At 34.8% G+C, this 14981-nt stretch overlaps 1 protein-coding gene across 8 annotated transcripts in view; it reads right to left on the reverse strand.

Annotated features, from left to right (window-relative positions):
* Positions 1-14981, reverse strand: part of GPHN (gephyrin) — a gene marked incomplete at both ends in the record, with an annotated part of 263234 nt that overhangs the window by 66345 nt on the left and 181908 nt on the right. For 3 of the 8 annotated variants that reach the window (XM_079537525.1, XM_079537522.1, XM_079537520.1), the window contains one exon: positions 9224-9280. The exons of 3 other annotated variants lie outside the window; for them this stretch is intronic. In XM_079537525.1, coding sequence (XP_079393651.1) covers positions 9224-9280 — 57 coding nt within the window. Of the gene's footprint in view, positions 1-7243; positions 7316-9223; positions 9281-14981 lie in introns of all 8 variants that reach the window. 2 more of the 8 variants (XM_079537521.1, XM_079537524.1) reach the window with 2 other exon arrangements.

Here is a 14981-nt window from a genome sequence, read left to right on the forward strand (position 1 = left end):
CAAACTATCTGTTTTTTAGATATTCATATCTTCCCTTTAAATAGAATATAAAGAATGAATTGCTTGTCATTCTCACAGTACCACCTTGATACTTCAGCTAGCAGACTCCATATTACAAATCACAGAAGACTTGCTTTGTGAACAGTGTTCACTAAGATTTTGTACACCTTATATTACAATTCCCTTTTTCAGTTGAGGCAGAATTGAACTATTCCAAAATGACTAATCAGTAATGCAGCCTAATAACTTCGGAGAAGGCAAAATAGTTTGTGGGATCTGATCAAGCAGGACAGCTAACACATACTGACCAGCACTAAAGAAAATGCGTTGGCTTGGATTTCAGAGGCCTGCCTTCAGAGCGGAAAAGGACAAATGGCTTTGAAACTGCAGGCAAAGCAAGAACACAGTTTCTCTGGAAGTGGCTCACTTCCTGCATTATCTCAGTGTATGCTGACCAATTTTGCAGTAGAGAGCTATCAGAATGGGAATCTTCAGAACCAAAGCAACATCAAGCTTTTTTTTTTTTAATTCATACTGATTCATTCAGAAGAATGACTGGTCAGGTGGAGTTGATACTTGTCTTGTATCTCTAAGCACTAAATTTCATTTCTTGCTCCCTGCCTTGCTACATGTGAATAGCATTAATATATTCCACATTGCTGTTTTGATGTTAATCATGATCAAAAAAAGCAAGGCTTTCATTGAAAATGTTAATGAGGCTCAAATTGCTGAATATGTATCGGGTGCTTTTAAGAACCAATATTTGATCTTCTTAAAACAATTTGTCTGCTGTTGAAGCCAGACTGCAATAATTTGTCTACTAGAGAAAAAACATTAAGCATCTTTCTTCTTAAAAACTTCTAATATTTTGTCTGGTCATTCACTGAAACTAGAAAGCAACTTTTTAATAATAAGGATAAAGGTTATTACTAGGAGTTACTGCTTGAGAAGTCAGATCTGTAGAGAATAGAATAAATCAGACGTGTATCAGCAAGGTACTGCTTACACACAGCTTATCTTGATTAGGATGCACTCCTGCTCAGGAGTAGGTGAGCTCCTTTTTGTAAGATACCCATCAACAGAACATTAATATCAGGTCCTGAACTTGTCCAACAGTATGAGTTAGGGTGAACCGTACTCTTTTTAAGAGATCTTGTCAGCTTCAATGGACTCTTTTAAAATACAAAATAAATGAACTCCATGTGTTCAGGATTACTTTAATATTACTGAAAACCTCAAGTCAACCTTTTTTGATACTCATCCACTATTCACTTATAAGTTGAAGCCTAATCCTTACAGAGTTGGTCACGGCACTAATTTGACAATATTTTATAAATTCTGACTTTATCCTATGATTAGTATCTTTCCCCTGAAAAGGAGTGAAAAGCCAGTCTTAGATAATCTCTATATTTTTTCATCCTAACTACAATTAGATGCTTCTTTTAAAATCTTGCTAAGTTGGTCTATGCCTTTTATTACAGAAGGCTATAGTGAAGTTGATATGGAAGCTTTTAGAAGATGTGCATTTTGAGAAGGCAGTGGACAAAGACAGAGTTTTTGGAAACAATACACTTCAGATACTTCTAGGCAACCTACATTTAGACAAATAACTAACTATAATATAATGGTCATTTCTACAGAGCCCCTCCACTTTCATTGCTCCTTGCGGTCTGGACATCTGTAAGCCTATTATGAAAGCATTATCATTTTAATGTAAGAGATAAATAAGGATGCTTTAATTATATAATTTCTGTTTGTATGCTGTGTATTAGTTGCCTAGCTTGACTATATATCATGGTGGTCCCAGACTGGTACAGTGATTTTAAAACCATGCTGAACATGGCTGCAGGTTGATCATGCAATTTCTGCCCCCGCAAGCTGATTTTTCCCCACTTGTGCACAGTGCAATGCAAAAAAAGAAAAACTAAATAAAACCAAAGAAGTGTGATGGCAGAGCAGGTCGACTGTGTGAGAGAACACGTGCAAAGTATACCTCAGAAACACTATAGGTGGATGAGCACGAAGGGAGCCGAGCCTGGTTGTGCAGTGGGGAAAAGAAAACATTGTTAAAAAAGAAATGGTGGCACAGTCAGGGTCTTAGAAGGTTTTCTGTATAGGTGGTTCCAGCACTGAGATAGTAGCAGAGGGTTCATTAAATTTCTGTGACCAGCTATTTCAGAAACTCCAAATTTATGCCTTTTAAGGTGGAAACTTCTTAAAAGGAAAAAAATGAAAAGATTCTGCATTTATGAAATAATTAAGCCTAAGGAAGAATCTGAAATGTCTCTCTCCTCCATCTAATTCATAACGTGAAGAGAAAGCTATCCTTTGGACAGCAAGGTATTCTAAAATGAAGCTTTATCAGCCTCTTCCATTTGACACCATTGGTTTTATTCCAACTCTGCAAAGGAGAAATGTGATAATATGAGAGACCTTTTTCTTCCCTATAATCCTCTACATTTTTAGTTGCTCAGAATGAGATCTTTGGCAATAGGGGTTTTTCTTCAACCTCAGTCCCACAAAAAACCAGAATAAATTGCAAAGTTAAATGATTAACTGTCAGATATAAGTCAGCAGAAATCTGCAGATTATGTCTCTTCAGCAATATTGACACTTGCGACTCTCGAGGGACAGCACTTCCTGTCAAAAGCTTTCCACACAGACACAAGGAAAGTGGAAAGACTACAATCAGTTTTACTGATTGCTTTGGGAATGCTTTGCTTATACAAAATATTCATTTTTCAATACCAATAAGTCACTTCTAGATCAGAAATAAATTTTAAAACGCATCCAATTTATGGATTTATTTTACTAAGGTAGATTTGTTAGATTAATGGTCTGATCACAATTAGCTGTGAGCACTAAAACCAGCTAATAAATGAAATTGAAAAAGACACAATCCTACAAATGCATTAAAAATCTCCTCTTGATTTTTTTCAAAGGTAAAAAAAATGAATTACCAGAAGTTCCTGAAAACCTTTCTTAGACTTCAACAAAACTGCTATTTGCACAGCACTTCAGGTACATTTGCAGTAAACAACCCAGCAAGAACTTTCACAGAAATTGCTGACTTGAGTATTACCACCAACTTGAGTAATGCTATTGAGTATTATTATTGACTGAGAAGAGAAAAATAACATTCATAAAAAGTCAGCCATGAACATTTTTCAATCTCAAATGTGTATTCCATAATTCTTCACTGAAATGTAAAATACCACTTTCAGGAAAATTTCACATTCACAGCAGTCCTCATTACATGCTTTATCTACAGTTGTTCCTCCTTCAGTGACAGTTTTTTAGTTCTCTCACTGCAAATATTTTTGGTCCTTTCCAGTATTCTGTACATATTTCATTTGCTCTGACTAGACAGTATTACTAATAAAATGAGTGACTTTGACATCTTAAACGTCTGTACATGCTCAGAGCTTTCTTCACTTGTTCTTTTTTTAAATTTTTTTAAATCAGAATATGGTATCGTGAGATGGTTTTTGGGATTAAGTGACAACTAGACAATTACTTCAGAAAAAACAAACAAACAAACAAAAACCCAGAAGAAAAAGAGAACCCCTTTCAAACAAATACAAAATCTGTTTATAGACACTGAGAGCTTTCTAGGAAATGTAAGGTACACTTTTGCTAAGAACAGGGGCTCTGCTGTTCACCTAAGATTTCTAGAAGATTCCCTAAGCAAGATTCTCATCAGTAATGTCCACCCCTTGATCCCTTGTTTTGTCTTACAATAGCATGGCAAAAGAAAATCCCTTAGTCTCAGTTTTGAAGGTGAGGATTCAAAGAATGCAGTAACAGCAAGAAAGAACACAGCACCATTTTTTAAGTATCAGCAACTAAATAAAAGAAACCAGCAATTATATGAGCTATAGATTTTTTTTTTTTTTAATTTGGAAGAATTTGGCTAATTTTACCTATTCCTCACACTAATTTACATGGGGCATGCAAAGTACTTTCCTACATCTCTTATTTTCTTTTGGACATTTACTATGAGAATGCTGCTATTAGTCTGTGATCTAATTAACCATGTTTCAATTAATATCTATCTAAATCTTAACATTTAACTTAGGTCTTATTTCTCTTAATATTTAATCACTTCAAATCATTCCTTTCTTTCTTGGTTCCAGTTTAATAGAGGCGAATTGTAATTTGAGCTGCAAATATCTAAGCTAAGGGGGACAGAATTAATGCCAGTCACAGAAATTCCCCTGCTGTGATAATTACTTTTAAAAGAGCTATGCTCATGTACACCAACTGAGAATCCGGTTCAAAGGCTGCAAGAGCAATCTGTTATTTGTCTGAAGGCCTTGACTCGGATCTTTAATAATTGAATATTATGACCTGGAACAAAAGCCCCATAAATGCAATTCTTCATCATGATCAAAGAAGGCAGGTACTTAAAGTAAGAACAAAAGTAAATAAAGTAAGTAAAGTAAGAACAAAACATGCAGTAAATTGTATATTTTGTGAGACACAATTCTGAGAAATGATGACCCAGGTTTCACTAAATATCATCTATGGACAAAATTTGGCTCCTGCTGTGAATTCTGAGAGCATTTTTCATGGTCAAGAACAGAATCTTTGATTTGGAAAGATGATGGTCAAGAATCTGCATTTAGATGTAGATTTATTTTTTTCCTGATTGGATTTCCATAATGTATTTCTCCAGAATTAAAACCTGGATTTAAAATATGAGGGCTGTCCTGAAAATAGTGCTTCCTATTTTACGATGTTGGCCCACATCATCAGAGGTGGATGTTAGTGGTATGGCAGTAGAAGTTTATCTTTTCCACCAATATTCCGTTACGTTTTGTTGCCATGTGACAGAACACTAACTTTTCTAAACAATGCCTAAGTTCAGCTTCAAACACGGGTCTCTGGGAGATTCAAAGGTTCAACTGGAATAGCCAAATGTTAGGTGAATGGAGAACTCAAAAGGAAATGGAAAGGCAATTCAGGTAACCTTTATGCAAATATTCATGTACTACTACTGATATTTGTAGTTTTACAAAATTATAAGCCCTCAAACCCTCAAAACTGCTTAATTAACTCAAATTTTCATGCAAGTATTCAGTTCAACATTATTTTAAGTACCTGGCTGTCTTTTTGTACTTCTGGTGGAATCTGGGATATTTCTAAATATTTCCAATGACCTATGCCTTTAAAGTGGGAAAATTCTTTGCAATTCATTCTGAAACAAAGGTTCCACCTTAACAGCATATAGTAATGTGCAATAGCATTCAATTTTCATCTGTGTGCTGGCCATCAGATACTATATGTTCCCTCTCCCACACAATTTAATACATTTGCTACCTTGCAGGGTAACTTCCCTAGGACTTCCATCTAAACCCCTTTCCAAAACCAGTATGAAAGACATGAAAAATAATCATTATCATGAAGTATTAACAGGTCTCTCATTTTCCTTCCAACTGTCCGCTGTTTAGTAAGGACTTCCTTATTATTGACCAGTCATTTGTATATTGCCTTTTAAAATGCTGACTTATTTAAAATACCCATTGAACAACATGAATCACAATGGCAGTGAAAAAGCAATAGATTTTAATTATATGTTATTACACTTGCAATGTATCCAGTTTAAATTTTAAGAAACTTAAAGGGCATAAGCAGAATGTATGGAATATATCTTAGCTCATGATCTCACTTCCTTAATAACACTCTGTAGGGTATTGCTACGTAATAACAGATAAAACGGCACAAAGGAAGAAGACAATTTAATGTCAATTAGTTCTCATAATAACTATAGTTAACATGGTCACAGTTTCTCATTCAAAACCTTTTTCAATGTGACATTCTATGGGATAAAGTGTGATTATAACAACATTTTTGTAGTACATCATTTCATGGCTTTTTTTTTCCTTGGCTTTACATTTATTCACTAGTACTAAATCATAAATTTAAGAATGACAATTGCTGTGTTTGATTAACACTAAGAAATTTAGCATGTAACCAAATCTGAAATATCACTCTTTATTCTCTCAAAAATGTGATTCCTAAAGAACTGTCAGAGACAACATACAGTGCTTTCACAAAATTTACTTTGCGGAATGCTGCAATATGTTAGCAGCTTGGTTTCCCTGTATTCGAACTGCAAAAGATTACAAGCCCAGGGATTTCAATTTCACAACAGGCGGAGATCAACTTTATGTCAGATATATAGCTGGTATGCAAAGTCATCCAAAAGGGATAGAAATTACCAAATTATTATCATTATCGAAATCATCTGTTGCTGTATAACCATAGTGGATTATGCATTAGAATGGTAATGCTGACAATAACGACAACAGTCATAGCGTATGGAAGACACAAACGGGACATGAATCTGAAGAAACTTCTAACAATTGTCACTGGATGGATGTTCAAAGGGATAAGTGGCTTTTGACATCTTTTACATCTGTTATGCTCGTAACTGTCCCTTTTTTTCTGATTTTCCTTATACATCAAATTATGTGGCTTAAACTTTGTCTTCCGTAAAATTAATTGCTGAAAGGCTGATCTTCATTTGTGAGGTGAAACACCTGTCAACGGGGTACTTATTGCCTACATTGTCATGTTGGATTTGGCTCAGATTTTTAAAGATTCTGTGAAAAATGGTTAACCTTACAGGGGTGTCATTACTGTTAGGAGAGATCCTGATTCTTTTTCATGTTACTTCATTTATTAAAGAAGAAATGCAACAAATAAGATGTATGAAACATTATTTTTTGTATTAGGGGAGTCTAAATAAAGTAATAAAACAATTAAATTTGTGTAGCCTGCATTCGACCAAATATTAACATATTTTGCAGGGTGATGTAGGGACTCCAAAAAAATCAGAGGCAAATGTGAGCATATATACTTCTGATTTACCTAAGTGCATCTAAGATTATCAATCACAGGCAGAAGACACCATTCTCCTATAACTAAGGGCATCTATTTTATTTATTACTAAGCCTAATATTCAGGAAACATTAATTTCAGTTTTGAAAAGGGATTTTTTTAGCTGGTGTTAAAGGCAAGCAGACTGATTAGCACTCATCAAAAGGCAGTAGTATATTCTGTCAATTAAGGTTTCTCAAACACATTAAAAATGAAATCCCAGCTAGAAAAGAAAGAAAACACAAAGGGAGAAAGAGAGAGAAAGGCAAAAGATGGGCATGAGAGGACAAACCAATCAGATTTAGTGTTACCAGCCAGCGGAAGTTTTAAAAAAACAGATCACCGAGTGAAATCGTACATTTGCTCGGAGAGAGCATCCTTTGACATTGCCTTCTAGGTGATCTCTGAGCTCCTCCAGCTTTCGATGGAGCTACATGTAAACATCAGAAAATGAATTGAAAAAGCAACCTGTTCTCTGGTCATGTTTTTTTCCTTTTCTTTTTCTTTTGTTCCTTGTTTTAAAATCATAGGATAACACATTTCTCACTGCCTCTGGCAAAATATTTCAAGACATCAAAGCGATTTCAACAACAGAGACACGCAAGCTCGATAAACTTCAAAACTGGAAATAAGACATTTTTGCTTCATTAGAATGGATCTTTTTTCAGCACAAGAAAAACACTGAAAAAAAATCAAGGGACTGATTGTTCTAAAGCATCTAGATCTCTGCTACACTGATTATTTGCTTGTTTATTGTTAAGGCAGTGTTCTAGAATGTATTTTCATCTCAAAGGAGCATACATTCACATTTTGGATTCCCAGTTAGGATATCCAACTGTACGGATATTTATGTAAGATTTTGTGTCAGAATACATATTTTGAGCAGTAAAATTAAATCCTGAGCAGTCAGGTACAGAAATAAGAATCCTGAAGTAGGTATCAATAAACATTCATAAAACAGGAGGTGAATCTCATCCCTTATGAGTTACATTTTTTGCATATGTATACACATTATGCATGTAAAAGTGTATGCGATGACCCAGTAAGATGAACAGGTCGCAGTAAGAACATACACAAATCTCAGCACAGAAACTGTCACTGTCTTGTCTTTTCCCCTGTGTGCATTCAGTGGTACTGAACGTCCACGGCCTCATTCACAGAGGGCTCTTCTCACACTGTAACAAAAACTTCTTCCCAAAACACAGGATGAAAAGATAAAGCCTCACAGACAGTGAGGAATGCTACAGATGCAGCTAGGTATCACCTGCATAACAAAGAGCAACTGGCTTCCTTGCAATACTGAGATCAATTTAAATGGTGTCGTTACTGGAAAGAGGTGCATAATTAATCCTTCCCCTCCCCTTCTTTATGCTCAGTGAAATAACATTTTCACAAAGAGCAGCCGTAGAGCAGTGTTAGAGAACAGAGAGGATGGCTTGTCCTGGAACAAAGGCAGTACACACGCATACAAGAACAAAACAAAAGATCAAAAAACAAGGCAGGAGAGGCAAAGAGAGTGCAGAAGAAAAATGAATTAGTTAGCGCTTTAGAAAGTGCTAAAAGGAGATAAAGTGGAAAAAAGGTGGAAAATTGGGTGGCTGAAAGAGGCAACTGTTGAGATGGAATCTTAACAGAATGGCCTGGACTGCATGTGATCAGCATCCTGGTACAAATTATGTTCTGTATTTTAAATCATTTATTAAAGTGTAACACTATACATGGGTAGGTAATAATTTAGATATCTGCTTGATAAGTGCTCTAAAGTTTTGAGTCTGTTTATGCAAACAAAAGGGCAGAAAAGGGGACTAATTATTTAGAAAAACAGTGGCTCCATTCTTATTAGTCTCACATGAATCTCTCTCACTTCCTCTTTATCTGCTCTGTTTCTTTCTGATTTAAAGGCTAGATATGGATGAAATATTCAACTTTCTTATAATGGTTTTTTGCAGAATTTAAATGCAAGAAGTGCAAGCACTATAAAAGTTATGTTTTAGATGGGAAGCAGTAGTCTGAAGATGAGTAAGTCACTTCTCTATGGAACAGTGCACATCAGAGAAGTGGTTTAATCATGATCATCAAATTATAGGCACTTCAAGAAAGTCGATGTTTTGTATTTCAAGACATTCAAAGCTTACTATCTGGCCTTCAAGGTTGTTCTATATGTAGCACAGAAACAAACAAAATGTGACCCAACAGCAATAAGAGTATTGAAATAAAAATGATGAGATGGTGAGAAATGGAAAAGCCCCTTCCCTCCCTCCCCTCACCTCCCCCTTGAAAAGGAAAAATGTAGGCTATAGAAGAAAATTTGCAAAATAAATGTTAGAAACATATTTACTTTGAGGGATCCAACTCTACTAGCAACTCCTTTGCTTTCATCCGGCCGTCTAATTTGCTACAATGGAGGAAGATGGGTAAAAAAGACAGAAGAATAAAGAAAAAGTGAACTTAAAAAAATTTCCACACAATCAGTTAGCAGTACATGCAAGACATCAATTTGACTCTCTGAGACATCTCTAGAGGACAAAGACACAGACTCTAATTTCTGAAATAAATGGTGATTTATCATGTCATTTTAACCTTCCCTTGTTGAACTTTTTTCTCATTATATTACCAACCTGGCATATATTCTGCATGCTAAATTCATTATTATTTCTGAATGAATACATGTTACTTATCTGATCTGTATACAGAGAATAATGAAGTCCTAAAATTCTACCTGAAGAATAAAACCACTATAAATTCTACAAATAATATGATCGTAGTGTGCTGTAACTGGGAGTATCAGGCCTGACAAGTATCATTACTGATACCTGACAGAATGCAATACAGATTCCAGTTGTCCCTGTCCAAGAGATGTTAGCCACTGCTATCAAGTTTCCCAGTTAAAAATTATGCTGCCCAACCAGAAAATTTTAATGCCAGACCAATATCAGATTTTTCTTTTAAATATACAACGTATATGACTTCTCCCACATATGTCCTACCTGATTACTCTTCCTTTATTATATAATTTTTTTCCTAGATGACGCAGAGGATAGAAGAAACAAATGAGGTAGATGCTCAAAACACCTTGTATTGCTAGAAGCACACAAAATAAAACATTTATTTACATCCAGAGTTCTTTTCAGAATTGCTGAATCCAGTAAATAAACCTTTTCTACTGATAAATTCAACTGGTGTCACGTCAATTGAAGTAGAAAGGATGAAGACAATAAAAATGACCTTACTCATATCCTTCTGCTTGCTGAGTCAAGCCTGAATGGAGCTTCTGTTACCGGATGGTTATTTCGCAGTGTATGCAAAACTAAGTCTCACACAACCAAAGTGAAACCTTTCAAACAACACCTCCTTTCCTTTGTGAAGTCCCACCAAGGAAGCCAAAGACTGAATGGGCCATGGAAATTTAACTCTGCCTCATGATGGCCAGGACATTCCAGTAAAAGTTAGATTGCCACTTTGAGAACTTAAAAATGTCACAGTCAAAACATTGTCAAGATTTTTTATTTTTTTTTTACTTACACTAGACTGGGAAGAAAATAACGCACCTAAACAATACATTAATTATCTAAATATTCAGTTCTAATAGGATATGTAATAGTAAAGTACACTGGAAACATTTATGAAACCTGTTGCTTTCCTTTGCTAGTCTTACTGCATTAGAATAGTAATAATTTTGAACTATGAAGAAAAACATCAGCTCTACAGTTTTGATGGAACTCTGAGTAAATCTCCAAGCAATTCCAGTACAATGACCAAGAAAAAACTGTATTCATTAAAAAAAGAAAAGTCTCCTTTAGAACACAGATTTAACCAAGAGGAAAAAAAAAAAAACAACACCAACCAACAATGATTAAAACACCCTCAAGAGGAAAAAGAAATCCTTATTGGAAAACAAAGAGACATGAGTTAGTGCAAAAACACTTGGCCCAGTATCCTGGTACAAATACTATTGATCTCAGAAAGTATAACATGATCAAATACAACCATTTTCAAATATAATGTTTCCAGTTTTGCTTTGAAAAAAATGAGAACTAGAAAAAAGAAAATTATTAAAAATAAATACTGATAATCTTACAAAATCTTAATTGCGTGGAGTCAGAACGTTATAAAAAAATGCTATATATCACAGAATTGAGGGGAAAAGTTTTAAGAGACAGCTATTCGCAAGCCCTTCACAGAAGAAAACCAGTTTTATTCTTTTACTTACCAGTGTGGGTAGTGCGGCTACTCAAGTCGTTCTGAAGATTTAGAACTCAGAAATTAGTCTGGAGATAATGCATATAACTGAAATTATATCTTTCTCTCTTCAAAATACATAGAGAAAAATATACAAGATCTATAGATCACAAGTGATGAAATAATAAATGCTTGAAAATAAAAAAACCAAGAGGAATATGCATGGTAACATTTTCTAGGGGAACCTGGACATAACCACACAACTTGGTGTTTCTCAAGGGGTGAACCAGAGTACTGTGAAACTTGCATACACTATACTACTTGCATTCTGGGTATTCAGCAGGGTATTACTGGGCGAAAAGAAAAAAGCAAAACAAAAATCAACAAAGAATACTCTTTTTTTTCATGGCAAATGCCACAGAAAGGAATTCAGGTGTATCCTTATTGCTGGTCAACTCCTGTCTAAAGTTCTAGAAATTGGTCAACAAAACAGTATTTTAGGAAATGATCATGGATTATACACTCCTTACTTTTCAGACCCAACTACACAAGAACCCTATCACAGACGACCATTTGTAGCTACAAAAACCAGAATGAAAGATCGTGCACCTACATGTTCTTAATCAAAAGTATTTCTATGCCTATCCCCACCAGTAACTTGTGTGATCTAAAACTGAGTTCTTTGATTTTTCTATTCATTATCTGTTAAATGAAAAAAATCCTTCCTTCTAAGCAAAATGTATATCTAATAAGAAGAACCTGAACAGCAAAACTGAAAACACAACGTTCAGCTTCTGGTTTTATGTTTACTATGTATCATTTTTATATCACAATACAGCTAAATGAGTAGCTAAAGAGATAAGGCAGGAGCAACACTAAGTGATTACTATCAAAACATCTGAAAGAAGTGCAGGTTTTGGAACAATGTGAAAGAGTTATAATGAAGTAAGAAATGTAGGAAACTGACAGGGTGTAATGCACTGACAGTTAAGACATACATCATGTTTACATCCCTTTCTTACTCACAAAAGAGTAAGATAGGAGTCGAAAGTTAAGGATAAGCCACAGGTGTCCTTCCTGATCTTTGAAGCACAAGAGAATAACGATGGGAAGCCAGTGGAAGAAAATTCAGGAAGTAGGGAAACCAGACCCAAAGAGCAAGAAAAGACAGGCAATAGATTTATTAGAAGATGAATAAAAATTATGGTTACCAAAAACCAGGCATGTCATGTTTTCCAAGCACAGCTCTCATAGACATTTCACTATTATTCCTCTATCCTCTAATAGCATCAATATGAAATAAACCTGTTTATCCTTAGTTTTACTTCTGTAAAAAGAACTTATGAAATGGAATATATATAATTCAGCAGATATACTCACAGGTTATAAAGAAAAAACAAGTCTGAGACTCATGTTTTGTTTGGATGTATTTAAAGGAGAAGTTCCACAACAGCAGAATACTTAGCACTATCCATTTCATTTGCAGACTCCTTCAATTCCTGATGATAAAATCCTGCTCTTGCTATTCCTAAATTTTCCTGCTCACTGCTTCTGACAAGGAATTTTGCAACTTTCAGAAGCGTGTTTTCATATCCAAATTTGGCAAAAAGCTGAATTTGTCAGGCTTTTTTTTTTTTTTTTTTTTTTTTTTCTAAAGTCCTGGCTAATACACAGTTTGACAAAACATTTTTTATGATCAAATTACTTAATTCTGAATACATTCAGCACCAACAATGGAAATTCTTTACAGCATCAATTTAAAAAGATGTTAAGTTCTACATCCTGTAATGGTCCAGGCATGCACTGTTGGAATCATGTTAACCAAAAGCAAGTGATTATTTTATATGGCATCCAAACAAAGTTCAGGTTATTTGTTGGACACATTAGAACTATGTAAAAACTAATCTCCCACTTGACCATGATGTACTCCAAATCTATCTCTTTTCCCCAAGAGCTGTCAAGGCAGAATATGGAAAAACAGCAGTGGGATAAAACTTTCTCCAATCTAACGTAGCTTAAAGAGAAGATGATTCAGAGAAAAAGTAGATGTATGCATAAAAACAACATTAAGAAGATCTTTAAAATAAATATATTGAAAAAAACATTAAAATGTACAAATGAGATACTAACTCTGAATCACAATAGTTGAGAAAGCCCTCACGTGAAGTAGGGTCTGGAAGAACAAAATACATTAAAAACTTGGATACCTAGGAGCAACTGGCAATTTTTATCAAAAATGGATTTTCCTCCTGTTGATAACAGCACATTCAACTAGAAAAGAAAGTAGTCCACTGATGAAGAAAAAAATCAGAAAAGCTGCGTATATTATTACAATATTGTTTTAGAATTTTTTTCTTGAAATCTCTCATACCATTCACACTATCAGAAATGCATCTCAGAATTGTCTCAACTGACAATTATTTCGCATCAGCTGTCTAGGAACAAAAAACTCGGGTGTATTGGCCAGATCCCCATAGGGAGGTGAACACAAGGGAGATTATTATGAAGGTCTAAGATGCTTTTCTGACCCTTAGCAGTGTTTGTCAGAGTTCATGGTACTCCAGAACTAACGAGATAAAATGACTAAAAATACTGATATGTGCAGCATTTTCTACAAACTTTGCTTGCCTGATCAACAGCAGAAAATACTGTTACAGAAATGTACACTCCAGTTACAATTTTCTTCTCAGTGCTCTAGATAAAGCGAGCAGTTTTGACTTCTAACAAAGAGCTTAATGTATTTTTAATATTGTGGCAACTCAGGTTCTTTTAAGTTAAAAAATGCATTACATTTGACTTCTACACTTATGCATAAAAAAAAGGTTTGTAGTTGAAGGCAGTTTTACTTCTGGAATTTTAGGCAAGACAAGTGCCAATTAGTTGAGGCTTCCTGAATAAATGTGGAGTGCTTTCAAACAAAGGGAAGAAATACTTCCATTACACAGATGAACATTCTCACACAATAAAACTATTCTCCTGTATACATTACACTAACATAAATGTTTTATTAGGGCTGCTGCACTTCTTTCTTGCATATGATAAACCTACAGAAGTGTAATGTACTCAAATGCCAGCTGATGCCAACATAACATTATCATACCATCACACATTTTGTTCACACTATCCACTATCACTCAGACTATTCCATATGCAGATTAGAGAACAAATGCAGTCGATGTGGACCAAACAGTGGTACAAAGTAATGCAATTATCCTGCAGCTCTGCAGGTTAGTACATGAATTTCACCAGCAGATCAATGCTTTGTTAATTCAGGTAACAGCAAAGATAATGTAACCATATGCTTAAACAGGAGTTTTGGTGATACACTGGTTATTTTACGTCCACATGTGGCAGCTTATTTCTTTCAAAATATCTACTGACTTCTGTGGAACTCAGTGGTGAGAAATCTACATAAAGTTGATAGGTAAAATGTGTAGCCAGGGCCACAACAGATTACAATAAATACAAACATTCCATATTATGCCACTATTCCCAGTAACTTAATATCCTAAATCTCATTTACACTGGATTTCTGGTCATATGAAAATTAGATCATTATTTCCACTATGCTGTGAACAAGTTTGTGCTTAAGAAAAAAATAAAAACACGGTTAATCCAAGGCAGTAACACTGTTCTGAATTGCAAGTATATGTATCTCTCTCAAACTAACAATGGAGTTCTGAATGCATAGTTCTTCTGCCTTGCTGCCCTAAGTTGAACTGAAATTCTAGGAGCTGCAGTGTATATAGTAACATATATTTTAATAATATATTATAATTTTAATAATATATTATAATTTTAATATTCCCATATTTTAATAAGGGACAGTGTCTTGTAAACATTTTAGACAATAAGCTAGCTTCAATCAAATACACATGGGTGGTAATGGTGGAAGTTGTCACGTCAACAAAGACACT

Source organism: Tetrao urogallus, assembly GCF_951394365.1.
Source record: "Tetrao urogallus genome assembly, chromosome: 6".
NCBI lineage: Eukaryota > Metazoa > Chordata > Aves > Galliformes > Phasianidae > Tetrao > Tetrao urogallus.